General features: G+C 39.4%; 2 protein-coding genes across 8 annotated transcripts in view; one reads left to right on the top strand and one right to left on the bottom strand.

The window, feature by feature from the left end:
• The window catches only part of RARS2 (arginyl-tRNA synthetase 2, mitochondrial), a 32,899-nt gene extending 24,838 nt beyond the window's left edge, over nt 1-8,061 (bottom strand). For 3 of the 5 annotated variants that reach the window (XM_019613104.3, XM_010707643.4, XM_085217668.1), the window contains exons 1-5: nt 7,910-8,060; nt 7,712-7,785; nt 7,036-7,141; nt 4,474-4,557; nt 1,189-1,286 (exon numbers count right to left, since the gene is read on the bottom strand). In XM_019613104.3, coding sequence (XP_019468649.1) covers nt 1,189-1,286; nt 4,474-4,557; nt 7,036-7,141; nt 7,712-7,785; nt 7,910-7,948 — 401 coding nt within the window. In that variant the 5' untranslated portion in view covers nt 7,949-8,060. Of the gene's footprint in view, nt 1-1,188; nt 1,287-4,473; nt 4,558-7,035; nt 7,142-7,711; nt 7,786-7,909 lie in introns of all 5 variants that reach the window. The other 2 variants (XM_085217667.1, XM_019613105.3) reach the window with 1 other exon arrangement.
• Nucleotides 8,025-26,520, top strand: part of ORC3 (origin recognition complex subunit 3) — a 37,963-nt gene continuing 19,467 nt past the window's right edge. For 2 of the 3 annotated variants that reach the window (XM_010707641.4, XM_003204365.5), the window contains exons 1-11: nt 8,025-8,160; nt 10,531-10,585; nt 13,119-13,216; nt 16,600-16,744; nt 18,046-18,150; nt 18,814-18,968; nt 20,288-20,421; nt 22,168-22,327; nt 23,135-23,248; nt 24,978-25,111; nt 25,579-25,642. In XM_010707641.4, the coding sequence (XP_010705943.1) occupies nt 8,137-8,160; nt 10,531-10,585; nt 13,119-13,216; nt 16,600-16,744; nt 18,046-18,150; nt 18,814-18,968; nt 20,288-20,421; nt 22,168-22,327; nt 23,135-23,248; nt 24,978-25,111; nt 25,579-25,642 (1,188 nt within the window). In that variant the 5' untranslated portion in view covers nt 8,025-8,136. Of the gene's footprint in view, nt 8,161-10,530; nt 10,586-12,295; nt 12,478-13,118; nt 13,217-16,599; nt 16,745-18,045; nt 18,151-18,813; nt 18,969-20,287; nt 20,422-22,167; nt 22,328-23,134; nt 23,249-24,977; nt 25,112-25,578; nt 25,643-26,520 lie in introns of all 3 variants that reach the window. The other variant, XM_085217663.1, reaches the window with a different exon arrangement.

Raw genomic sequence — 26,520 nt, 5'->3', positions numbered from 1 at the left:
TGTACAGCCAAACTGCAACAAACCCACAGTTTTCCCTTATAATTCTCTGATTAGCTTCTGTTCCAGACAGCACATCTCTCTATCAAACATCAGCAACCAGTGTTACAGTAAAAACCAACACAGCAAAGCCCTCTAAATTCCAACTGTGCAAGTGACAAAGGACTTACCCTATCTCCCCACATTTTACATGTTTTGGGCATACGAGTCATTCTCTTCACACTGTTATTAGAGACAAATCTGATACTGGAACAGATGAATCTGTATACAAGAATCAGTATCTTAAAACACAACTTCTTCTACCAACTGTCTTCAACACTGGCAAACAGCATATATTTATGCTGAAAAACTTCCAACACTGCTTTACAATGTGAACAAATGTTTTGTTCAGCTTCTCTCTTGTATTTCTGTTCAATTTAAGTTTCCAATAGTGGCATATTATTATTTTTTCTTAAGCATTTACACGGAAAATACTACAAAATAGGTAAGCTAGCTCTTTATAGGTTGTAGTTTCTTATCAACAAAAAGAAATAGTGTGCCCACAACTGTTTGTCCTCTAAAACAAAATGGAAGCTCAGCTCCAACATTCATGTTTCAGATTCAAGATAAGTGCTGACTTTCTGACTAAGAAAGCCTATAAAATGGGTCTAAGCGAACACAAATTTTTTTATGCATAAGGATACCCGAGTCAGACACATCTATTTCCATGAGCAGATGGCCACAAACAAAATTTCACTGGGCAGAATTTCCAGGGCCAGAAATTTAGAAGATTTATCAAGACAAATGCCTTGCTACTCTGGTGAGTCAGGAATTAATACATTAAGGAAAGCTAAGTAACAGGTTAGGAAGCAGAAGTCCAAGGGTGGGCGTTGCTGGCTGAAAATTCAGATGATGTTTCTTGATGACAAGATAGAAGAAACCTATTTGAAAACTGAATGCTGCCATACACTAAATGAGAAAAAGGAATGACCTTTTCAAGCACCAAAAATATATTCTAGGAAAAAAAAAAAAACACCACACCTCAATTCCCTAGATAAAACATATTCTACTTGGTAAATGTGTCAAGAACTAAATTTGACTGAATACAATATCATAAACATGCTTTAATTTCACAGGCATCAAACATTACAGCAATGAATAGCAATTGTCAGACAAGGCAGTTTTCCTAGAAGACTCATCACGTGTGCTTACCTGAACTCAACCACTGCCTTTTGTTTAGGCACAGTAGAGAAAAGTTCACTTTTTGTTCCATATCGTGTGCCATCTTTCAGCACCTGCTGCAGAACAGTCTAAAGCAGAAGGAAGACAAAAAGAAGGAAAATAAGTTTCAACAACAGAAAACACAATCAGGAAAACTTTACCAACCACACAGAAGTCTGATCCCACAGTCTTTTTTTCACATTAGCAATTAGATGGTCAAACAAACAAGATATGGTAGCAGATGGAAATGCCATTAAATTTGTAAAGCTGAATCTGATCAGTTAAGAGCAATCAGAGAAATTGTAAGCAGAGATTTTTGGTTTAAATCTGCATTGATTTTGGTAAAAACTTAAAAGCAGGAAGTGTAGGTCTTACTAAAATCACTGGTTTAGTTAGACAACATGAAAGGGCAAGAGAATCAGCCAGAAGTATCTGGTAGGCAGAAAAGTCAAGTCAGTTAAAGAGCTTGGGTAGAACAGGAGCCTCATATAAACAAAGGAGTTCTCACATAAATAGGAGCCTGAATTTACTCTGACCAGGACCCCTGCCATGCCTAATTCACGTAACACATTTTAAATAAAATGTACCGTGTAAAACTTCTGAGCAGTAGACTTAACAAGAGAATGTATATCTTTACATACTCAAACGTTCTCAGAAGGGCTGGGTTTTTGTTTTTTCCTTCCTGAATTAATAACAGAAGCTACATAGCAAGCCTTTGAGATCCCTCAAAGTGCCCTCCTCCCATGAATAAATCTTACCAAGGCACACTTCAAGGAATTTGGCCATTTGTGTGGAATTTCTACAAGTCTTGTCCTACAGTTTTTGCCAACATGTGAATGCAGACAACACCCACTGAGCGTAGCATGGCCCAATCACATAGGCCCAACCAGCCCACTGGGACACATCAGATCTCTCACAAACTACTTGTGACTGAAGGCCTGCAAAAAAATCCAGTGTGCTGTAACTGCACGAACACCTGCTTATGCAGGTTACCCGAACAGCACACTTTTATTACTCTTTAGGAAATCTGAGACAGAAGTCCAAGAGTCCCTGCCTGCATGACTTCCACTAAAGCCCATCTAAGAAACAAGACAGTTACTGCAAAACCCTCTTCATCACCTCACTGCAGGTAGAGCCCGAGTGAGTACCTATTGGTCTGATCATTCTTAATAGGATACAAAAACATCAGCCAGGAGTTTATGAGAGGCAAAACCAGAAGAGACATAGCTACTTCTAAACTCAGTAATATAAATTTAAGCTGCTTCCATTTTTTGTTCTAGTACATAAGGCAGATTAATATATCTACCTATTTTCTTCTAGTTACTTTACCATCAATGCTCACTGTATTTCTTTATTTTTTTTAGAAATAACATCTGCCTAATATTCTTCTCTTTTTGTGTTGGAGGAGGATATGCACACAGAACAGGGAAAGAGAAAAAACAGGAGACTTGCAGGAATTTCAAGCCTCCTCAGAACAACAAATCACTTAAGTCCACAAGGATTAAATAATAAAAAATTAATACAGTCACATTCTACTAAAACTGCTAAGCACCAAAAGCCATCCTGCTTTCTATTCCTTGAGCGCCAAAACAAGCCACCTATTTAGTCCTCATGTGTCAAAACACCCTTTTACCTCTTTCCCTACTTGCAAGCCTGTAAATACACTAGAAAGCATCTGTACAAAAGCACGTCTGCTTTGAAAGTATGGAAACTGCCTAAAATCCCTCAAAATAGTTCTTCAACAGCTTGAAAGCAGTTTGTGGAAAGACTAATCCTATGCTAACTATACTATCAGCAATCCATTCATGCAGCTAGTTAAGTACCTGTCAAGTATGTGCACCCCACATACTTAAGTTTGTCACAGAGAAGCCAGTGCACTCCAAAAACCTAATATACGAAGCCTTAAGTATTGTACAAACTTCCTGGAGATGATACAGGCCTCTAACAATCTGAACTCAAGTGGAAATCTCATTCCATTCAGCAGAAAGTTGTTTTTTTTGTTGTTGTTTGTTTTTTTTACCCACCCCTGAGGTCATCTTAAAATTGTTTGGCAATAGAAATCAAAGTAGAATAAGTGAGCTGTGCTTGTAGAGAAACCCTTAATGTAGTGGTCATTATGACACATAAGGTAAGCTAGAAACACACACAAATCATCAAATTTACAGTATATATGCTTTTCTTACTAGTGAAAGCCACAGTTTAGTCATATCTCCTTAGTGATATAATGTAAAATTTTGTGTTTTACTTCCACATTTTTTCCAACTAAACTCAACTGTGCCAGACATGTAGTTTTGCTTCAACCATTGTACTGACAAGAATCCACCTACAGACAGCATCTTGTCAAACCCTGCCCAGGAGTAAAATTCAACACCAACACTGTTCTTTCAGCAAATAGTCAGCTGTTATGTTCATGATGGATTACAGACAGCTGATGAAAATCTCAAGAGATGTCTTTGGTAACAAATAAAGCAACTGATTAATAGGAATGCCTAACCATTAGCAATTCACAAAAAGAGACTTATCACTCAGTATAAGACAGCTATGAGCTCAAGTGATTCAGTGGAAGTCCTGGTAGGAAGGGAGCTTCAAGATCTGATTTCCTACTCAGAAAGCTTATTTTCTAAGACCACAGTGTTGTTTCCCTAAGAACTGCTTAGATTAAGACCCTGAAGAACAACAATGGAGCTTGCTTCCCAAGTTAGTTCAACTGGCTTAACAATGCTTTCATTCACTTCCCAGTCTAACAGTGCCAGCCAGACACCTGTCTTTATGAAGCCCTTGCAAATAATCCAGACTGAGTGCAATTGAAACACTGCTCTTATAGATTGAGCGTGCTAAATTACTGGTTTAACAAATTAAGCTTTCAGTTTCAGTCAGACATTGGCCTTTGAGAAACACATCTTCCCTTTTGTTGTTGTTCCAACAGTAGATCTGTGGTCAAATATTGTTATTTCAGATATCTTTTTATCATCCTTCCTAACTTAAGCGAGACTCTCTATATGCAAAATCAAAACCTTGAACTCAAAGCACATGGCAGAAACAGGGAAGAAAGAAAAGAAGGTGGTTATCACAAAGGGTAGATACACTGTTTCCTCAAAAAGATACACCTCTGCAATCCTCTTTCTGAATTCTAGGCCTACATTATGGAACAGCATCAGGGGTACGTGGAGAAAATCTATGAAAAACAAGCAGTTCTACATAGAAAATATCTAAGACTGAGTATTCTATATTCAGGAATTTATTTTTACCTTAACATGTCTGAAATATTGTACTCACCTTTGCTAGCAATTCCCTGTTTATTGTGAAGTTCACTGTTCCTGGACCAGTGCTGATTTCACTCACTACAGCATCACATTTCAGCTGAAAGAACAAGATAAAACAGTCACTCCCCCCCCCAAAAAAAACAGGTGAACAGGGAAATTTTAATTCAATCCATTCAAAATTTAATATCCACAATGGATTAAATTAACATGTTATTTATCTGATTGAAAGCAACCATAAATGGATCACTGAATCAATCCTGCTGATAAAGAATGATTTGATTATTTCTAATCCATGCTCACCAGCTCTGACTACTCAATGCAAAACTCAGTGTGAAACATCACACATTATTTTCAGTCCTTGCATGTGCCCAGTTTCTGTTTCATTTTGACTGTGAGTGACCTCCTGTTTAAACAAATTTTGTTTATTTACAGGTTGAGAGTTCGGGCCTCTTCCTTACCAAACTAGCTATGTTTGGGAGCCAAGAAACTTCCTACAAAAACTAACAATAAAATAACAAATCACACACAACTTGGTTAATGCCTATGAGAGAGACAGGCAAGCTATTAATTTTTACTGAAGCACAATCAGCACAAGGAAGAAATTATACCCCTTTTATAGCTTTTGTGTTTAGAACATGACAAACAGGAGATGCAATCACAGTTAGGCTCTAAGTTCTTTAACCTTTACAAGCTCCAACAATAACAAATTCTACTGTTTACTCATGAGCTACATGAATAAATATTTCTTGGATTGACTCAGAATTTATCACCTTTCCATTTTACTGAAGGTCCTTTTTACCAACATTAAGAGGCAGACAGAAAAATTCCCAGTGCACTTGCTCCATACTGTTTGCTCTGCTAAACGTTTTCTATATAAGCTGTCATTAGTATTCCAGTGTTTTTCATCTCTCTTTAGTATGAGCGCTCACTTGGCCTCTCCATAGCGTTAAGGACCTCTCCTCCAAGTACGATATAGCTCTACAGTAACCAGACCTCCTCATGCCTGAGGCTTGGGTCAGAGTGCCTTTATGCTGTGTAGAGGCACACAAAAATAATAGTAATAAAAGTTCCCCCTCAGCAAAGAACTAACAGTTCAAAGATGAAGCAAAAAATCCCCAGGCAAAAATCAAAAGCCAATGACAGGCAATTCTCAGCGTATCAGAACATATTGTGCTCCATTTAGCATCACACTGCATTATTTGGGCTACTTTAGTCAACAAAAACTGCTTTAGTCTCACCCGTTCTAACCTAAATATCCACATTTCAAATGCTGTGACCTATTTCCCCTTAAGACACTAAGGCCATACTATTGAACCTTGAGGCACTATCAACTGCTTATCACAACAAAAACTCATCACTGCATACATTTCTCTATTCCAATGCTAGTTTTGCATATAACAGTTCTTTTTGTTTATTTCTACATTGTTCATCTTCTTTGTGGAGTGATGATGTGATCAGTCTAAAGAAATGATAATAAATGCATTGCCTTTATCCACTACACAACAATAGAGATCAATGATATTTTTTTCCTTCCGTTAACCAGCACAGTGTGTACAATTTGGAGGCTTATATTGATGGTCTGTTCCTTTTTGCAGTTACAACCTTTTCTCCCTGTAAACATGAGACTTTGTGGCCAAGATTTATTTATTGAGCCACAAACAATAAAGGAGGGAGATACATTTGCAACTCTCTAATCATTGGGAACTGGGCTGTTTTCAAAGTGACAGACAAGACACTTGCTAAAGAATTGTTGCTATGTTAGTCACTTGGACAGAATGCCCACAGAGGCTGTCAAATCCCTGGAGGCTTATAAAACCTGAGTGGATTTCAAAACTTCTGAGCAACCTCAACCAAAAACTGACAGCAACCTGCAGGTAACTTCTCTTGAAACCCTTTCAAATTTGGATTACTCTGTGATTCCAGATCATCTTACTGCTGCTTCAGAACTTTCAGTGGTAAATCTGTCTGGGCAACACCAGCTCTTGCTCTAAGTCAGAATATTCACCTATTACAAAAATGGTTCTAAGGTATGGAGCTCTTCAACATCTCAGCAGCGAAGAACAAAATGAAGAAACAGTTCAGCATCTCAATAATACTGCAATTGTTTTATTCATCCTTGTTAACTCCTGATCAAATAGCAACCCTACTGACTGCTTCTAAAACTTGTTCTTTCTAAATCAGATAAGGAATTTTTTGCTCTTTTATTTTCTTGCTAGTGCCTCTTTGCAACTAACTTTGTTACCTCTTCACTGGCATCAGCCACATCTTTGGAGATTGTGAAGGATCTTTTTCAAACCCTAGAATCACCTCTCTGATCCCACTTCCAACCTGATGCACACCAACTCCTCGAAGACTTTTATTTTCTTCCCTGTCCCTTCTTTTTCTTCAAGGCTTGAATCACTTCTGGATATCTTGTTTTGTATGCTGCTTCTTTTTTATACTGTAGTTACTCTCAATGCCTCAGCTACTGCCATCTCCCATAGACTGGAATGGCCACAAAGATACTTCTCCTCTAAGCAAACCTCGATATCAAGCAGCGAGGGATTGGAAGTCTGGTCTGTTAAAGGTAGCATACCTTCTCAGCTAGCTTCTGTGCTCGAAGCTGAAGATCTTGTGCAATGTAATCACTAGAACTGCCTTCTTCTATGGAAGCAATGGAAAACTGGAAATCAGCATTATGCCTGAATAAAAGAACATATGAAAGTCAGGGAAGAAATATACTGAAATGATGGGGAGATTTGACAAATCCAAACTGACGTAGAGTATGGCAAGTCCAGCTGGCAAGCATAACCCGGTCACAGAGATGTGAGAATACACCATGGTCAGAAAAATACATCTGAAGGCTCAGTATTACCTTTGTTCTAACTAATACAGTGCTAAAATACATACAACAAGATTACCAGTTCAGAATAACAAAGGTTATGCTCATGAGTAGTTGCCATTTACCTGCTATTACCATTACATCTCTCAAGCATGACACAAAGCAAAAAACCCACAATATCTTCACCCTGAGATCATTAACATTGAAACGTTTGCCATTTAAGCACTGCCTATTTTGAAGCAAACATTTGTTTGGAACTTGCTTGAAAAAAAACCACCAACAACAGCAGTTTAATTGGATTTAGGCATCCTATAATTGGGCTGGTACATTGGCTTAGGGCTTTCTGAGTTTCTTTTTTTCCCTTAAGACCCGTTAAAGCCTCGTACCAACGAACAAAGAGATCAGCACAGCAGGACTAAATGCAAACTACCGTTTTCTGGAGACAGGAACCGCAGAGATGGATTTCATTAAGTTCTCCGGTGCCAAATCCAAAACTTCGGAGAGCTGCATTTGAAATAAAAGCACAAAAAGCTTAAGCATAACGCAGACGCCAGAAAAACCCCGCTCCCTGCAACCACGAAGCGTTGCGCGCGGTCTCCCCGCCGCCCAGCTGCGGCGAGCACCCTACCTGATGGGCGATGCTCCTGCGAAAGGCGCAGGCCGCCATGGCGGTACTATAGGCGGGAAGTCAGCACCGCCCCTTGACCCCACCGCTCCGCCCGCCGAGGGCCGCCCGCCTTTCCGCGAGAGGCGAAGGCTTGGCCTCTCCCCTACTGCGCATGCGCCGAGGGTCAGCGCAGGGTGGTGCCGCCCCTCCTCCTGGTGCAGTCCGTCCGTTAGCGCGGGACTGGTGAGATGAGCACGCGCTCCCTCTCCAAGGTGAGGGCGGGAGGAATGACGTTGTTTTCCCGCCGGCCGCGCTCCGGCGGCGGAGGGAAACGTACGGGCGGAGGGCGGCTGAGGGGAGCCGGGCTGCAGCGCTGCAGCCTCGGGTCTGGTACTTCCTGTGGTGGGGCGGTGATCGCATAGCGCCTTTCTCTCGTGTTTCCCGCTGAGCTGCGAGGTGCAGCGGGAGCCTTCGGTACCGTGCCGTTACTGCTGTCGGGAGCGAACGGAGCTGCTTCCAAACCAAGCTCGTTTTTAACACAGAGCATGTGAATTTCCCTTTCAAATCAGCTGTTGCTTTTACGTATATGAATAGTGAAGGGTCCTTGCGTTGTGTCCTATGTCCACCATGTAGCACTTGGCCATCTTACATACTGGCCTCTGCTACGCTGAGTGGTGTTTGGAAATAAAACACTTGTAAAGCATTCAGTGGACAGCATTTATATTTCATTTGACTTAAGCAGAGAGGAGGGTGAAATAAATGATCCGAGGATTGGAACATCTCCCCATGAGGACAGGCTGAGAGAGCTGAGGTGATCAGCTTGGAGAAGAAAAGCCTCCAGGGAGATCTGAGGGCAGCCTTCCAGTGTCTAAAGGGAGGCTGAGAGAAAGAAGGGGACAGGCTCTTCAGCAGGGTCTGTGGTGATAGAATAAGGGGAGGTGGTTTCAAACTAAAAGAGGGAAGATTTAGATTGGATATAAGGAAGAAGCTTTTTAGAATAAGAGTGATGAGACACTGGAACAGGTTGCCCGGAGATCTGGTGAATGCCCCATCCTTGGAGACATTCAAGGCCAAGCCAGATTCAGAGCAACCTGATCTGGCTGTGGATGTCCCTGTTCCTTGCAGGGCAGTGGGACTAGATGGCCTTTAAGGACCCCTTCCAACTCAAGCAGTTCTATGATTCCTAAAACTGTTTTTCAGACGCTAATATAGGTATTGGAGTTAGAGTTCATATTTGGTTCAGAACAGAAATAACATGTCCAATGTCACCCAACAGACTAGCATCTGTGAGCAATATTGAGCATCATTCTGGAGCTTTACTTTTACTTATCATTCTTTTACCATTGGCTGAACTATCTTTGGTTGAGTTCAGTGGTCTTTGTTTATGCAAGTATCTCTGTTGGGAAACAAATGATTGGATCAGTCTGTTTGTAGACTTGAACATTTGTAGCTTTTCTTCACTCTTGCTCTAGCACAGTAACCTCACAGTAAGAGTTGGGGAGTGAGGAGAGACCTCACTATGGCCTTCTAGTACTTGGGAGCTTATAATGGGAGGTATCTCTGCATGTAGCAGTGGAGTCGGAACTGGCTAATCTTCCAACCCAAACCATTCAGTGATTTCATGATAATCAATAGACACCAACTTTTTACACTGATAGTGATAAGACAAGGGGTAATGGTTTTAAACTAAAAGAGAGGAGATTTAGGTTAGATATTAGGAAGAAATAGTTGGGTGGATTTTGGTTGGATGTAAGGAAAAAGTCTTGCAGTGAGGGTGGTGAGGCACTGGAACAGGTTACCCAGAGATGTGGTGGATTCCCCATCCCTAGAGACTTTCAAGGCGACGCTGGATCAGGACCTGAGCAACCTGATCTAATTGTGATGTCCCTGCTCACTGCAGGGGAGTTGGACTAGATGACCTTTAAAGATCTTGTCCAACTCTAAGGGTTCTATAATTCTAAGAAAGTCTTTACTCAGCGAGTAGTGAGATGCTGGCACAAGCTGCCTGGAGAAGCTGTGGTGCCCCATCCCTGGAGGCGTTCAAGACCAGGTTGGTTGGATCCCCGGGCAGGGGGTTGGAACTGGATGGACTTTAAGGTCTCTTCAAACCCAAGCCATCTGTGATTTTATGATTCTGTGATCTTTTCTGAGTTGGGATGAACTTGGCCTCTGTAGATAAGGGGTATCCTTGGCTTCTGTAAGTGACTGCGTTATTCTGGATCACCTCCATTCATCCCAGTCTTGCTTTATTTTATTTCTAACTGAACCTTTAATGGGAAAACTCTATTGATGTGTCCCTGGGGAATCATTTCATCTTATTTTTAAGCTTATTGAATGAAGGTGCGTGAGAAGTTCAAGGATTCATTTCTTGCTGCTCTACCTGATCGGTGAGCTGAAGAACGTAATTGAAAGGTGAACAAGTTCCTTACAGAGATGCTGGGATACTGCATCCACTGCTTTTCCATCTTGAAACAGGAAAATAAAGCATGATAAACAAATTGGTATCCATAGAATGCTGGCAGTTCATTTCTAGTTGTTGGTTTAGTGAAGCACTAAGTTTAGCAGGGAAGCAAAGTGGCCTCAGGAGTCACAGTCAGATTGATGCTGATTTTGACGTTTTTATTTTTCTTGCTGTTCTCCAGGGCTGCTTTGTTTTTAAACCAAGTCCCAAGAGGAGAAAGGTGTCTCGAACAACAGGTTAGTACGCTTTGGTATATGTTGTTGGCAAGTAGTTGATTTTTTTTTTTTCGTCTTGAGCCATCAAGATTGTATAGCTAGCTAGCTTTATCTTTGCTTTTTTTTTTTTTTTTTTTTTTTTTTAACAAGAGAACTCATTTCTATGCTACCTCAAATTATTTCCTGACTGACTGACAAACGATAGAAGACTAGAATGGGCCACTTAAAGCTATGGGATTCAGAAGTTAATTCCATTTGTAGTTCTTATCCTATTGTCAGTAGTTTATTTCTTTTCCTCAATAACCTTAAGCAAAAGCCACATGTGGACATCCCATGTACTTTCTTGTATATATTTATCTCCACCCCAGAATGTGTTTATATAAAGTCTCTTTGTCACTTGTGGAAGACTGAATGGGATTTAGTCTTATTGGAACCATAAATAAGTTGTTGTTGGAGGTGGCTCAGGGAAATTGCTGTTCTTATTCCCAGATTTGAAGCTTTTTGATCTTTCCTGGCAGCACCAGAGCTGTCAAGAAGTGTGACAATTTGTGTATTAAAAAAACGGAAGGGAAAGTAGTATGGGCAGACATCTGGAAATCACCACAGGTTCATTTATTACCAGAGGGGACTTGAAACAACACCTGCTTCAAAATTAGTCCCAAGTTATTTTTTTTCTGTAAGGGTTGGCACATCTGTGCCTCATGGAGTGAGAGGTAGGGAATATAATCCAGTCTCTCATTCCAAGTCATTGCGAGGTAAATGCACTAACAACCCAGACTTATGCACTTAAACCACATTGGAATTTTATAATTTACAGAATATGATCTTTCTGTTTCTGCAAGATTTGTAATACTTGGGTAAATCCTCCTAAACATGTTCCAGTTAGCACATACTTTGTCACCAAGAAATGAATTTGACTGAACTACCCCTAAGAGAGAAGCAGAAGTGAGGTGCTTTGCCCGCTAACAGCTGTTGATGAGAACACATAACTTAGCTGTGCATGTGATGAATTTGGAAACCCAAACTTGAAAATGTGAAGTTTCAATTGTGGCTGATAATAATCTTTGACCTTGAAAAGGCTTTCTGTACGTGTTTGCACCTATAATTTGAATTTTGGTGGTACAGAAAGAATATTATGCTTTGGTATAATAACAAAAACACGGTGGCTACGATTCTCTTCAAAAGAATAAGGCTTCTGCTATCAAAGTGTGTTATGTATTGAAGCCATTTTTCTTAGGGATATAAATCAGGTGTTAGTTTAGGGGAGCCAAGGAAAATGGAGGATTAGGGATTGATCTCATTCATCATTGGGCTTTTAATGATTTGGAAGATTGGATGTGCTCATCACATGGTTCTTTAGAGATCAGACCACAGCTGGCGCACCGCTGAATGATGGGAAATGGACCTTATAAAACTTTATTCAAACATCTTTAGAAAAAAACTTACCTTTTGCTTCAAGACAATATCAAAGATAATAGACTGCTTACTTCACCTTCACTCTTTGTGTTCTTCCAAGTAGTGCTAGAGAAGCCTTAAAGGCTTCACCAAGCTTGCTAAATGCACGCTGAGAGTGGGACGGGCCCTATTTTACTTTATTTCTTTTGTTTTTAAGGGAAATGTAGACTGTGTGAAGACGGTAGGAAAAAAAAATTGCCAAGAGGGAGGTCACTCAGTTACTAGTTTCTATTCAATCTCAGATTATATTTTTGGCTCTGCCTTTCTTGTTGGCAGCTGGTGGAGAATTTCTGTACTCAGATTTGTGAAGCAGAGGAGCACCTGGGAAGCCAGATGCATTCCAGAAATGTGCCAAGACACCGTCTTACCAAAAAGGATCTGATTTCTGAAGACTTGAAGGCGTTCTAGATTAATCTTGGACATTTTGTTTCTCCTTTCCACAAGCAGCACTTATGGAAGTGAGAGGCAATTGGGAGATGAGGCCTGGTTTGAGCTTAAAGGTTTTGTTGGCATAGTTATGTTAGTTAAGGTTATGCGTTAAAAATAATGATAATAATCTGTATTTCTTGTAATATAACAGTTCTTTCACAGTATGCTTTCTTGTCATCTGGAAATTGGTATTAACTGTGTTATTCTGGGAGAGCAGAAAGGATCTTTGATATATTCTTGCAAGCCTTTGTGCTTCATATCTGACTGCAGAAGTGATGGAAGGTTGAATATTTGAAGGGGGAAGCTGACCCACAAAATTTCCTGAAAGAAGGGGAAGACTTGCTTTATTTATTTATTTTGTAAAATGACAATAACAGCTTTTTGCCCTATTTTAGCCTTTAGCTATCTGGGACTTGAGGTAGATGCCAATTCTTCTACTTTTGCCTCTATAGTTGGGCAGTACATTCTGCCTATTTCTTCCCTCATTCAGCAAGATTCCAGCAGTTAGTTAATTGGCTAAGATAAGCGGCTAAGCTCCCTTACGTGTTTATATATTTGTAAGTATTTATATATAAAAAGATATTCTTGCTTCAGTTGAGTCCTTTGTTTTCTTCTCAGCAAAGAATGTTTTGCCTTGATAATCCTGTCTGTGCTTGTGTTTACTTTCTAGCTGACTATTTCAGAGAAGGAAACAGTGATTTGGAGGACAGTGAGCTACGGTTTGCTACTTGCCAGTCATTACAGAAACAAGTCAAATCAGAAACAGAGGTGAGTCTTGCACCTGATATGAAAACAACATTTTGCATTTATATCAGTTCTGCTTATTTCTTTGCTTGTTTTTTTATTTTTATTTTTTTACATGCTTAAATAAACAGTTTATTAAAGCAATAAAAGAGCCAGAAATATTGACCCAGGATATAATAAAAATAGAAAATCCATCAATTACACATAACCTCTGATCATAGCACTACATACTTTTGAGGCTTCAAGCTGCTTCTTCTAAGTTTCTGTTTTTACTAATTGAACTTCTCATTAATTCCTGGTGTAATTTTGTTGTTTTTTTTTCCTGCCTCCTGGGTGTCCTGGGTGTTACAGAGCCCAGCAGCTCAAGATTCACAGTGGATTTACGTGAATATAACTGCATGGTTGTCAAATAGTGAATGACACAGCTGTACACTTATTCTGTTAAATTAGTATGGACTGTGTCAGTGGTTGTCTGGTGGGGATGGGAGTTAATCTCATACTGAACTGTGGCCTCCTAATTGTGTGTTAGATGGCATGCTGTTGTGTTTGAATAGCCAGCTGGCTTGTATTATAGTATTAATAATTGCTTCCGTACAGCAGGGATTCCCACCTCTATTTGATGTCAAAGATTCTGGGCAAGAATTCCATATTCCTCTGCCTACTATTGGGCACTGAATGTTGAGGGTTTTTTTTTTCCCAAAGTTTGTTTTGGGATATACAGTAGTAGCCAGCTGGATAAAGCTTACAATTTAGACCCTTAGGCTAAACTCATAAATTCCTCTAGTTCTCTCTCTGCTGTTCCACAATCCACCTCGCTTTGACTAGTCAGCACCCTTTTCAAACCATAACTAACCAGAGTTGGAGGTGTATTTGGCATCTACCTGCCATCTGCTTCTGCTTGACAGGTTAGCCACCAGCACTAGCAGAAAGAAACTGTCTTGTCAGTTGCACAGTGGGATTACAGGGAAGACAGCATGCTGTAGCCCCTTCTGGAAGACCTTTTCTTAAGTCTTCTTTGTTTGACACAGTGTTGTCAAGGGTTTTGAAACAATGCTTCTAGGTAGGAAACGGTGGCTGCAGGGTTTTCAAGTCAGTGAGGATTTTTTCCTAGTGCTCTGTAAGGATTTGCCTCAGAATGGCCACCATGGTAAAAAGCTTCCCTTAACTACGTAGAAGCACAGAGCCATCTGGAAAATCATAATTATTTCTCGTCCTGTATCTCCTACCATTGTTCTCTATGAAGGAGTGTCACAAATACTCTTTCTGTTCTTTCTCCTCCTCGTAGTAGACACTTCATCCTAAGCTGACAAATTGATGTGGGCTTTGCCTTAGTTTGATTAGTTTGATTAACCAAAGAGCACATTGCCTGCAGTTATTTTTGCTGCTATACATAAAATTTGATCCATCAAGCTTCTGGGGTCTCTGTAATGTTTCCCGCTGAGTTCTGAATTACTATCCTTTTATTCCACTCTTGAAAAACTGGGAGGTGATAATCGTTTCTACATGGATAATTGTGATAATTCTGTTTGGAAGATGCTTAGTGTGAGCTAAATTTCTCTCTCTTTACTATGAGGGTGGTGAGGTGCTGGAACAGGCTGCCCAGAGAGGTTGTGGATGCCCCATCCCTAGAGGTGTTCAAGGCCAGGTTGGATGGGGCCCTGGGCAGCCTGGTCTAGCATTAAATGGGGAGGTTGGTGGCCCTGCCTGCGGCAAGGGGTTGGAGATTCGTGATCCTTGAGGTCCCTTCCAACCCTGGCCATTCTGTGAGCTGCTACTCTATGTAGCATCATTGTGAAGTCAGATCAGGTAACCGAGAGTTTTACCCAGTCGAGATTTTATTTCTTCAGTAACTCTGGTGTAGTAAACCTGATCCATGGTAGAATTTTGGACTGCTGGTGTGGACTTATATTCTGGGGATTCTGATAGTGTGCTATGGAAGGCTAGCAGGAAATTGACCAGTTTTTGCCAGGGTACTGCTACCTGATGATTTGTTGGCAGGCTCTGTGCTTGTGCTGGTGTTTTTCCAGTTCTCTGGTTTTTAATGGAGGTATTGAATACTGCAGAGGATACTTGAGAATACCTCCAAGTACTTTGTTGAGGAGCCCTCAGCCTTTGTGTGTCTATCATAAACTGGGCTGCAGTGGTGGCATTTGGTGCCGACATCCTTTTAGGCTTCTCACATCATGAAAAGCTGGTAAAAGCACTGTACTCCTTTTTAGATTTATGGAATGTGTATTTTTGACCTCTTTTGTTCCAATGTTGCAGGCTATCTTGATTTTAACCACTGCTTTCAACAATGTCTTGCAAATGTTGTTATACATCAAGGGCTTTCAGAAACATTCACTTCTTCAAAGGTGACAAATCTCAGGCATACTTCAAGGAACATAAAATCCCAAGTGCAGGGCTGTAGCGTGGTTATTTTAGAGCTGTAAGGTGCAAATAACGGTTTTCAGTCTCTGGTTGTTAGTATTGTAATAGTGATTGAACTTCCAGTTCAATTTTTCATCTTGTTTTCAAATTTTCCAGAGTAAGCAGTGTCATGCAAGTAAATGAGCTGATTGCCTGAGATGCAGAGCAGACTAATATACTTAGTGGAAATTACCAGAGTAGAGCAAATAACAAAGTTATTTGACAAAAAACAAAACAAAACCCGATGGATTTAAGAAAGCTATGTAAACATGTAGTGCTATGGCAGTCTGAATTCCATCTTCGTAGTGTGCAATAGGAGAAATAATAGAAACTGTAACCATGCAACGTGAGGACTCAGAATCTTGTTAGATTGGCTCAGTGAAAACCTGTGCAGTAACAATCAGAAGCTCATGCTGTGTTGAATATGGAAGATGATGCTCTGAGGATTGTTGTGGGATCTATAGTAACATAGAATTAGTGTGACGCTGTTATAAAGCTGATGGCATTAATTCATTTTTTTAAAATGTCATGCTGCAATTTCCCCTCAGTTACCATATAATTTATCTGGTATGAGCTGAGGCAGACAGTCAATATCAAAAAGGTCAGAATATTTTTGAATAAGTAGAGGATGAAAAGGCTTTTGTGTACTCTCTTACCAGTTTATCAGCCCTTTACAAGGAGTGCACCAGGAACTCTTGTCTGTAGTTGAAATGGAGCTCAGGGTTTTGACATCGTGTGCAGCATCCTGGAGATGTGGTCTTGCCTCTCTTGGTAGCTTCCTCAGCAATACTGCTTGAGCCAACCATTATGACTTTGTTTAAAATCAAGTTCACAGCTATGTATGTCACTTCCTGTCCCTAAGAAAAAAGCACTAGTGCTACTTCAGATGTAACACTGGAGTTTTCAGGAGCAAACTGATACAGGTAAAGGGTAGGAAAAGGAGGATGTTCTGGTGTTTCCACATTTGTATGGATGAAATTCTTTTTGTCTCCTTACAGCAAATAGAGGAAGAATTGAATGAACAGTTATTTGATAACCTAGTGAGTTTTTTGAGGCGGTCTCATTCTGCATTCCAAGAGAAGACAACAGAATGGACGTGGCGGATGAAGTCCAGAGAAATCCCTACTGCGGCTCTTGTCTTAGGTAACTTCTTAAAGATGCATTCTGTTACGTCCATCTGCACTCTCACAGACCCTTGAAGTTGATACAGAGATCAAAGAGAATCGTTTCACTTATTTACAGCAATCGGTGCAGGCCAGGTCAGCTCCAGAAACGTTAACAGAAGAGATTGCGCTGGGAGAAGGAAGCAAGAGTTGACCTGCTTCCATTTTGTCTGTATGCTTAGTACCTTAGTGCAGTAAATCTGCTTCTTCCTTGGAGGTTCATCTTAGGCAACCAGTCGTGATTTGGGTTTTTTTCATGATGCATGGAGATGCTTTGATTCTATCCCCATATCTGGTACTAATTTCCTTGGTGGTTTCTATGACTAATCCCTGTGGCACGGAATTATACAGCTTCTGTATTTCTGATGTATGTTAATGAGTTGACTCTTGCTGAGCATCTTTACATGTAGGAAAGCAGCATCTTTATCTTGGAAAAGGAGCAGAGGGTGAGAAAAATAGCCGAAGGCCTTACGACTGAAGTTAGTTCTGAAGTCATTTTTTTTTTCCCTTTCAAACGGTTGTAACTGTAAACCTAAACCTGGTTCAGGGCAACCTGATTATGTTTTTGTTGGTTCATAAACCTGTGCCACAGATGTATTGTATCAGCATTAACAAAGAGTGGAAGCTTAGTCTGCTTTTGGAACTAGTAGAGAGTGAGAAGTTCCTGCTCTGAATATTTCTGTGGAAAAGAAGCTATGATTTGCCCTCTGGAGACTTGCCTTCCCCATCCACTTCCCCTATCTTTTTTTTTTTTTTTGTCTAAAGATGTTAACAAAGGCAGTAAATGTTGAGTAGGTCATAATTAATTCAGACTGTAGTTCATAAAAACTCACAGTAATTTCCCTACTTGCATAAGTCCCATGCAGATTCAGGTCTCGGGGGTCTGCACTGCTGCTCTCCTAGAGAAAGTGAATTTCATCTTTTTATCTGTGGGATTAGTTGCCTGTGGATGTCTTTGAGGTTATGAGTGGCAGAGAAATTAGAAAACCAATCCTATTCCCTGCAGGTTTGCAGCCTTGAGAAATCTTTCATTAAAAGTAAGGAAAAATTCTCCATTAGGCATCTTCACAGCTCCCTGTTCCTTTCAGCTGACTGGTATTAATATGTTTGTTCAGTCTTGTGCTGTTTTTTCATCTGTCCTCATAGATGAAGTGATGTTTTTCATTCCTTCCGTGAATATTTGTGTTATCTCCTGCTTTTTTTGATCTGCAGCGCAGTTTATCATTCAGTCACCATGGTACAAGTCACAGGAAATATGCACTTAAATCATCTTTCTTTTAGGTGTGAATGTTACAGATCATGACTTCACCTTTAGAAGTCTCTCAGAAGTCCTTCAAAATAATGTTACTCCTTACATAGCGTTGCTGGAAGCCAAAGATTGCCCAGGTAAATACTGCAATAGCTTTGCTTCTTCATCTGAATAATCTGTCAATTAATTAGTGATTCTAGTTTTTGTCCCCAGATGTAAGAATATTGAGATGGAGAGATTCTGAACACCTTCAAAAGATTTGTTCAATCCCATGATAATACAGCAGGAATTCCTACTGTGCTTTAAGATGTGTCTAATTCTGTTTCAGACAGTGAAGATTGAAATGCTGTTTAGTTGTAGCACGAATGTTGAGAGCATGCTCAGTGTAGTGCATGCTAATGTTGTAGGTTGGCTTTCCTCTGGTTTGAGCAGTTGATGTATGGATGCATTCCACTTTTAAATGCTTACACTCACATTACTGCAGAAAAAAGAATGGGTAGAAAAAAATCTGTCCTGCTCCTTATTTGAATATAAAATATTATTTAAATGAAAAGATTTAAATAACACATGGCAGCACCCCCCCCCAGATCTATTGGTGGCCTAGTTTATTTTCAGGTCATTCTGTCAGCAGATGTGAAGCTTAAGAAAGGGGCCACATCTTAGTGTGAATTATTGCTCTAGGTAGAAAAGTGAAAAATAAAAAGTTGGGGAGTTTCTTAGAGCATGAATTGGGGAAGTGCTAAGGATGTAGGCCACTAACCAAAAGTCTTTATCATATTTCTAAAAAATGTGTTGTGAAGGCATAAAAAATCTGATGCAGAAGCTGTTGGGACAGCTGATGAACTGCTGTATAGATGCAGATTCATCAGAAGAGGAGGACTATGAACAGGTTTCCCGTAATAGAGTACGTTGTTCGATGACTTCTCTTATCAACTGGTATGAGAGTGCAACAAAGGTAAGATTTTTTTGTATCACCAGTTTACAAGAATGTCCGACCTTTATATTCTTTAAGAGAAGGAAACTGAATGCCTCAAATTTATATGCAGTAGTGAAAAAATGCAGAAGGTAAACTTTTCTACTGCTAAGAAACAGCTGAGACTGAGGAGATTCAAGTATAAATCTGTAACATATGTAGCAGATGCAGAGTTCATTGCTGATGAGGCATGACTGTCAGAACTCTGGAAAAAAAATAGATATACTGCTATCGTACAATATGTTTACTTGGGAGCCAAAAAGCTTAAAATGCAATATCAACTTCATGCTAGGTGCTTTACTCCCAAGAGTGCTGGGATGTTTATTAAAAGAAAACTTCAAGAGAGAACAGCTCTCCAGGGGAAAGACATGGCACTGCCCGGTATGGCACTGTGTCATCTGCAACTCATACTACAGTGAAAAGCAGTGACAAAATAACTTTCTAAATGTTTTTTATCCTTGTATTTAATAAAATTATTTATGTTTTATTCAAGCTTTTTTTTTCTGTTTTGAATGAAAGCTAGAAGTGATTTTTATGAGCAGCATGTTAAGTAAAAGTTTCATGAGTGAACACTCTTTTTACTACCGTATAAATACATAGAGAATGAGCAGCTCCCATGTCCCCAGCTAAAATGTTCCACGGTCTCAGCAGAGCATTACTGATTCTGTCCCACAGAGTTGTCTTTGTCTGTGATTGCATATAGAATCATAGAATAGCTCAGGTTGGAAAAGACCTTAAAGATCATCGAGTCCAACCACAGCCTAACCAAACTACCCTAACTCTAACAACCCTCTGCTAAATCATGTCCCTGAGCACCACATCCAAACGGTTTTTAAACACATCCAGGGATGGTGACTCAACCACCTCCTTGGGGAGCCTATTCCAGTGCTTAACAACCCTTTCTGTAAAGTTTTTCCTGATATCCAACCTAAACTTACCCTGATGCAACTTGAGGCCATTTCCCCTTGTCCTGTCACCAGTGAGAAGAGACCAACTCCCCTCTCACTGTAAGCACCTTTCAGGTATTTGGAGAGAGCAGTGAGGTCTCCCCTCAGCCTCCTTTTCCCCAGACTAAACAGCCCCGTTCCATTGTTTCTCTTTAGTTTGTATATTCTTTGTCTTTCCTGCTATGCCAAGCAGAAGGAAGGAAAATTGGAGTTCTTCATGCTTCTAATAAATACAGTTGTATCAAAAAAAGTCAGTTGTGTCACTTCGGAACATTATATTACTGTAGATGTGGGATTCAGTCTTTTTTATTTGATTGCCTTCTGTTTATTAATGTACAACCAATGACTTTAAAGAGAACAGATTCTGAGACTCCAGGCAAAAAAAGAACGTCTTCCAGACACTGGCAGTCTCCTCCAGTTGTTGTTATCTTCAAAGACATGGAAAGTTTCACCACAAAAGTACTGCAGGACTTTGTGGTTATCAGCAGGTAATGTCACTTGGAGTTTTGTTCTTCCACTCCGTCACTCTTTTTCTATTTGCAGCTGATTAGAAGTGTAAAAATGAGGGAACGTTACCAGCAGGGAGTTGGAGCAGATATTGATGCTGCTTATTTGCAGCGGTGATTGAGCAGTGAGTGACAGACTACATCAGATGCATCTGTGCTTCTGCCCTTTCTTATGCTGTCTTCCTTAAAATCATCTTCTGCGTTGCAATAATTAGCCCCACAGTTCTCCAAAAAGAGCACCCTGGCTGAAAGTGCAGTTACAGCAGGGTCGGAGCCACAGTTGTAGAGTTAATGCAGTTACAGCATGCACATCTGATGTCGTGTCTAAACAAGGCTAGGCAATTTCACTTGCTGTGAGACCCACAATAAAATTGTTTTCTACTTCAAATCTGGCAGATGGGTTCTCTGAGGAACGTTTCAAGAAGTAAAATCAGAAATCACAATTATCTCAAAATAATTGGCTGTAAGGCAGTGGGAAATGAGGTTTTAATTGTTTCTTAAGTGCTGTGCTCTATTTTGCTTTTTGTGGCAAGGATAAATACCTCATTATGAGCATGTGGAGTGCAGATGAAGTGAAGTTTATGTCTGTCATGGCCTACTAGTTGCACATACACTTCTAAAACAGACCACGTTTCAAAAAATTTCAGAGGATTCAGCTGTTTTTATGACTAGGAGTTGGCTTGATTAAAGCAGAAGAGAAGAGAAATAAAATGAAAGCTGGGAAGAGTTGCACAATACTTTCAAAAAGATCTTTGGGTGAATTGTAGAACTCATGTTTAAGACAAATGCTGAGAATAAATCTGTCAGTTTAATAATTAAGATGAAGTGGGTAAAGAAGAGAGTCTTCAGATTTGTTAATCACAAGATTAAATTTCTCTCTCTGTTGAAATTCTTTTAGGTTGTGAACAGTGAACAGTAATGTAAAGTAAAGTTTTGTTTTTGTGTTTAAGTTTATAGCGAGGAGGTGATTGTGGGGGTGTCAGCTGAAACTCTGAGGTCAATAAGTGGCAATGGTAAAAGACAATTAAAAAAATTAATAAGTTGTCAAATTTAACCTGGAAGTGATTGAAGATAGCAGCATTTGTGTTCCCTTGAAACTCCAATTAAAAAAGGAATATAATGATAAAATAATACTGCAAATATTGTGTTTTGTTTAAATAGTTGTATGCTATTCCCAGTGAGCACAGCTCTCAGTCCTGGCTAACAGGGTATACCAAAAAAACCATCTGAAGAGGAAGATTGAATCTGGAGAGGCTGAAATTCTTTTTCAAGTGCAATGGGAACATAGAACCTTAGAGGGATTTCAGACGTATTGTTCAGTTATTAAATGCTATAAAATCTGTAGATGTTCTTGAGACTGTTAGCTGTTCAAAGTCTCTTCTCATTTTTCTTTATTTCTTTACAAAAAAAATTAAGTGCTAGCATTCAGTTCTCCAAATGGGTTGGTACAAAACTGTAATGGAAAAGATGCTTTTTATGCTGCTTCCTGAAATTTTTAAAATGTAATTTAATTTTGTTTTCTGTCTTCGGGCTTTAAGTAGCTTCCTTTTGTGTTTTTTCTCCTTGTACATCAAAACTTCTGTGTTTTTTTTTTTTTTTTTTTTTCTCTTCATTGCAGCTTAGTCACATGAGGTCAATGCTGTGGTAGGAACTTAATGTGTTTATTTCATGAGTTTCTGTAATGTGACTGTTAAGTTGTTGTTGTTTTTTCTCCCCTCCTTTCCATAGTCAGCATATTGGTGAATTTCCTCTTGTACTGATTTTTGGAATTGCTACATCTCCAATGATTATCCACAGCTTACTTCCTCACTCTGTTTCCTCTCTGCTGTGCATAGAGCTTTTTCAGTCCCTTTCCTGTAAGGACCACCTGTCTACTATAATTGACAAGGTAATTCCCTTTCTGAATAGGAAGAGTGTATGTATTCAAGCACAGTGTACATATGCAGACTTTAAATACAAGTTTGTCTGAAGCTTTTGAAATGGAATCTGTTCCTGAGAGATGTGAATTTTGTAAATTTTTCTATCCATAACTGCAGGGTAGCTTATTTGTACTGAGAGCTTCCTCTCTAGGTTGAGACACACATGCTTTCATCTTTGATTTAAACTGGCATCTGTGCATACTTGCTTGGGCTATTACTTTGACCTTCCCACCTCTTTAAAGAAGAGTAGTGCTTTGATCCAAGTTTCGCTTTGCTTAGATAAGGGTAGCCCAAAAAACAGAAAAACTCAGTTCAGCTTGAATTCTGGGTCTGTAAAAAGTTAGTAGAGTTATCCAGGTGGTCAGTTCAAATAAGCACTCTACTTACGTGATTTTGCATGTACTCCTTTGTTCAGGATTTCTAAAGTTGCTGTTTTATGTGCTGAAAACAGTAGTATTCCCAGTTGTTACAGCAGTCTGCTTTCCATTGTTTGTGATGTAAAAAGTAAGACACGAATAATGTTAAGCTAAAACTAACTGAAACATTGCACATTAATTAGTAAAAGGAACTTAGAAAAATGTGGCGAAATAATGAATAGAAAGACAGTCTTTACACGTGTGTTTGTCCTTGCAGATATGTTTTTAGAAGTTGGCAGCGTATTCAGCATCTCATTTAGTCAAATGCTCATGCTTGCTGAGAGTTGTAGTGAGTTGTGAATATAAATTTTGCTGGGTTGAAGTCGGGAAAGAGTTCTTATGCCTTCTTGTCCCCTTTAGGTACTTTTAACAACACAGTTTCCACTTAAACTGAGTGAGAAAGTTCTGCAGGTTCTCATCAACATATTCCTCTACCATGATTTTTCTGTCCAGAATTTTATCAAAGGATTTCAGGTAGGTGCTGGTAACAGGAACTCACATTATGGGTGGTGAAAATGAAGTGTGATTCATTCATGATTACGAGACACTGAAAGATATTTCTGGTTCCTATTCTTGCTTTCATTGATGTGGATGAAAAAAATGCCCTTTGAAAACAGCTTGGTTCTGTGAACAGGTGGGTGTTTCTCTGCCAGAGTTTTAAAGAAAAGCTTACAGGACTGGGTGTAAGCAAGCATTTAAAAGACAGCTCATTCTACCACAAAAGGTCGTATTTAAAAGATGTATTTAGAGTGACCTGCCACAGTGGGTAGAAACACCTCTCTTTTGTTGTAGATTAAGTTGTAGCTTCGAACACCCTTGGCACAACTCTCCAACTGGGTATCAGGTTGCTGCTTTGATCCTCTTGGGCTGGATTTGTCATGGTGTGAGTCAGCTACAGCAGCGTCTCTTCCCCACTCTATGCTAGAAGTCCTTCTGGAATAATTTCTGCATTCACACTTAGGTTTTCAGAGAAGTAGGAGCTGTAGGATCACTTGCTTTTTACCTCTAAGTAGGTGATGCTTGTGATCAGCTGTGCAGCATTTCAGAAGTTACATTTGCCCTCTCAGGAGACAAAGTGGAAGACTTGGTAAAGTTTATTAAAATAATAATAATAGTTTTAAATTACATGGGCTATGGTTTTTTTTGGCTTGTCTTTGCATATAGATGTATTTCCACGTCTAAGTCTCAATGTAGCTTTTATTCCTTGTGGGCTTCTCTGAGAACTCTGGATTTTGTTTCTTTTTGCTTGGTGCCACAGATGGGCTTGCCAGAAAACTTGATATTTTCAAGTCGTATGCATTTAGAATGTCTAGGGTTCTTTGATTTTTAAGATTCAGCTTCTATTATTTGAAAGAGTTGCCGGGATTTAAGGATTCCCCATTGGCCTGATGTGGAAATACAAACCCTAGTCTTCAGGGTATGGCTGTGTCCTTGTGCATTGAAGTACTCAAGAAAAAATGAAGGAAGCAATTTCAGATCAGATTTCCTAAGTGATGTTCACAAGGGATCACCATGGTCCCAGTTACATCTAGGAGTAACAGTAATGTATCTGACAGGAAGTGTCTCTTCCCTTTGATGGTTTTTGCTTTAAATATTTTTAGTGAGGTTTTCTGTCTGTTTGTCTGTTTTTAAGACTAGATGTGATTGACACGTGCTGTTATTTTGTAAGGCCTGGTAGTAGGAATATTTAAGACAGCTAAGACCAGTGACAGAGAATTTGTATTTGTGCATAGTAAGAACTTAGCGATGTATTTTTGTGTGCATGAAACAGAAATTGAAATGAGGATGTGGTAAGTTTACTTGTATACTGTAATTGATTTCCATGTCTTAATATATACACATTTATGAGCATTGGAACTGAATATGTAAGCTAAAGAATGCAGTAATTTGCATAAATGAATAGAAAGTGTTTGACAAACTGTGGTTATGGTGATGTAGGAGGGAAAATAATGAGATACTGAATTTGAATAGCAGATAGAGCAAAAAAGGTAGTTATATGACTGAGTTTAAAGCTCTGTAATTGGTGTAGTGCAGTGATGTGACTTGTGGAATGTTTACAAATGGTAATGAATTTTTTTTTAAAGGAATGCCATTACTGCCATTGTATTGTATGCACTGTAGTGATAAGAAAGCCTTGAGAGGTAGACATAGCAGGAAGGATGACTTTTTTTTTATCATCGCTGGTTCTTGCTTTCTTTTTCAGCTCTGTATTGTGGAGCACTTCCATTCCAATCCTCTTAGTATACTGTGTTGCCAGCTGGAAGAAGCAAAGGGGAGAGTAAATTCTTTATCACATAATCAGTGTGAAAACGTTCGAAGACTGCCCTCTTTTAGAAGGTAGGAGGTGAAATAAATTTTTGAACAGTCTTATGTTCAGTCAGCTTTGAGAACAATGAAAGGAATCTGTGAAGTGTGAAAACTGTGGGTTATTGGTGCATTTGTGTAAAGAAAGAAATCTATCAAAAGGAGGATGGTGCTCAGTAATTTCTGGAACCCTTAGTTTTCTGGTATAGAGGATACAGCTTCTGTGGTTTGTATTCTGTTTTTCCCTCTTGTCCTTAATACAGAAACAAGCTATTATAACAAGCAACCATAAATCACTCTTCAGCTTGTTAAGCCGACATGGAACATAATCTCCAGGGTTTTCTTGTGGCCTTTCAACTTGCTGGATCTGACTTTCCCTTTTTGAATCTTTTCAAATAAATCCTTACAGTAGCATAAATGCTTTTAATTTTTTAACCTTGTAGCTTTTTAAGGTCAATCTACATTGTCATTTTTGTGTTCCTGTTTTTCATTGCCATCAGGTATGTGGAAAGTCAAGTCTCAGAGAAACAGATTGCACTGCTGACAGCAGACAGTTCCTTAAAGGTAAAATTTTAAGACTGTCTTTGGATAGCATAAATAATTTTCCAAAAATATATTAACTTATATGGAAGATAATAAATTACACAAATAAGATGTATGGTTCCCGTAACATTTTTCATAAAGTACATTGCTTCACGTCCAGTGGTGAAGAATTAGGATCTGTGGGTCAAAGTTCCAAATCTCTGGGCTTGCCAGGTACTTTTATACAAAGCTGCTCAGCTTTTCTTGCATCAGCTTTTAGCTACGTGTAGAAATAAAAGTGCCTAGAAGGAAGCTTACAAGGCTTATTTATGATTTTGTCTTATAATGCTTACTCAGACTGAATTTCTTGGAAAGTCAGTGAAGTGTTTAAAGAATGAGTAACTAATCTTGAAGGTTATTTCTTAAGCTTTTAATCCTCTGTACCTTCTGAGCAGTCTCTGATTGCACCCAGTAGGGCGGACCAAGTCCTAAGGCACACATCCACACTACATGTTGTGCAGGACGAAAAATCTTAATTTATGCTGCATGTTTATCCAAAAGTTTGTCAGGTGGTTGAGGTCAAGCTGCTATTGTGAGCATTTTAAGAGTTCATCGTCCTCTAAAAGAAAGATCTGTTTGTAATTATCATCAGCTGAATTTCTCCCAGTACATGCATCGTTCAAGATAAAGCATTTCTCTCAACTTCACCTGAATTGTAGCAACCTGTCAGGCAAATGGTATGGCCAAAGACAGAGCTATTCATGTATTCTAGCAGGTCTTCCTGGTCTGTAAGAACTTCGCAAATTTGAAGAATGTTCATAGAATCACAGAATTGCAAGGTTGGAAACAACCTGCAAGATCATCCAGTCCAACCATCCTCCCATACCACTGCTACCACAAGCACTAAACCAGATCTCGCA

Source organism: Meleagris gallopavo, chromosome 2 (genome assembly GCF_905368555.1).
Source record: "Meleagris gallopavo chromosome 2, MGAL_WU_HG_1.1, whole genome shotgun sequence".
Classification (NCBI taxonomy): domain Eukaryota; kingdom Metazoa; phylum Chordata; class Aves; order Galliformes; family Phasianidae; genus Meleagris; species Meleagris gallopavo.
The sequence above is the reverse complement of the archived record's forward strand: the minus strand, read 5'-3'. Positions and strand labels throughout refer to the sequence as shown.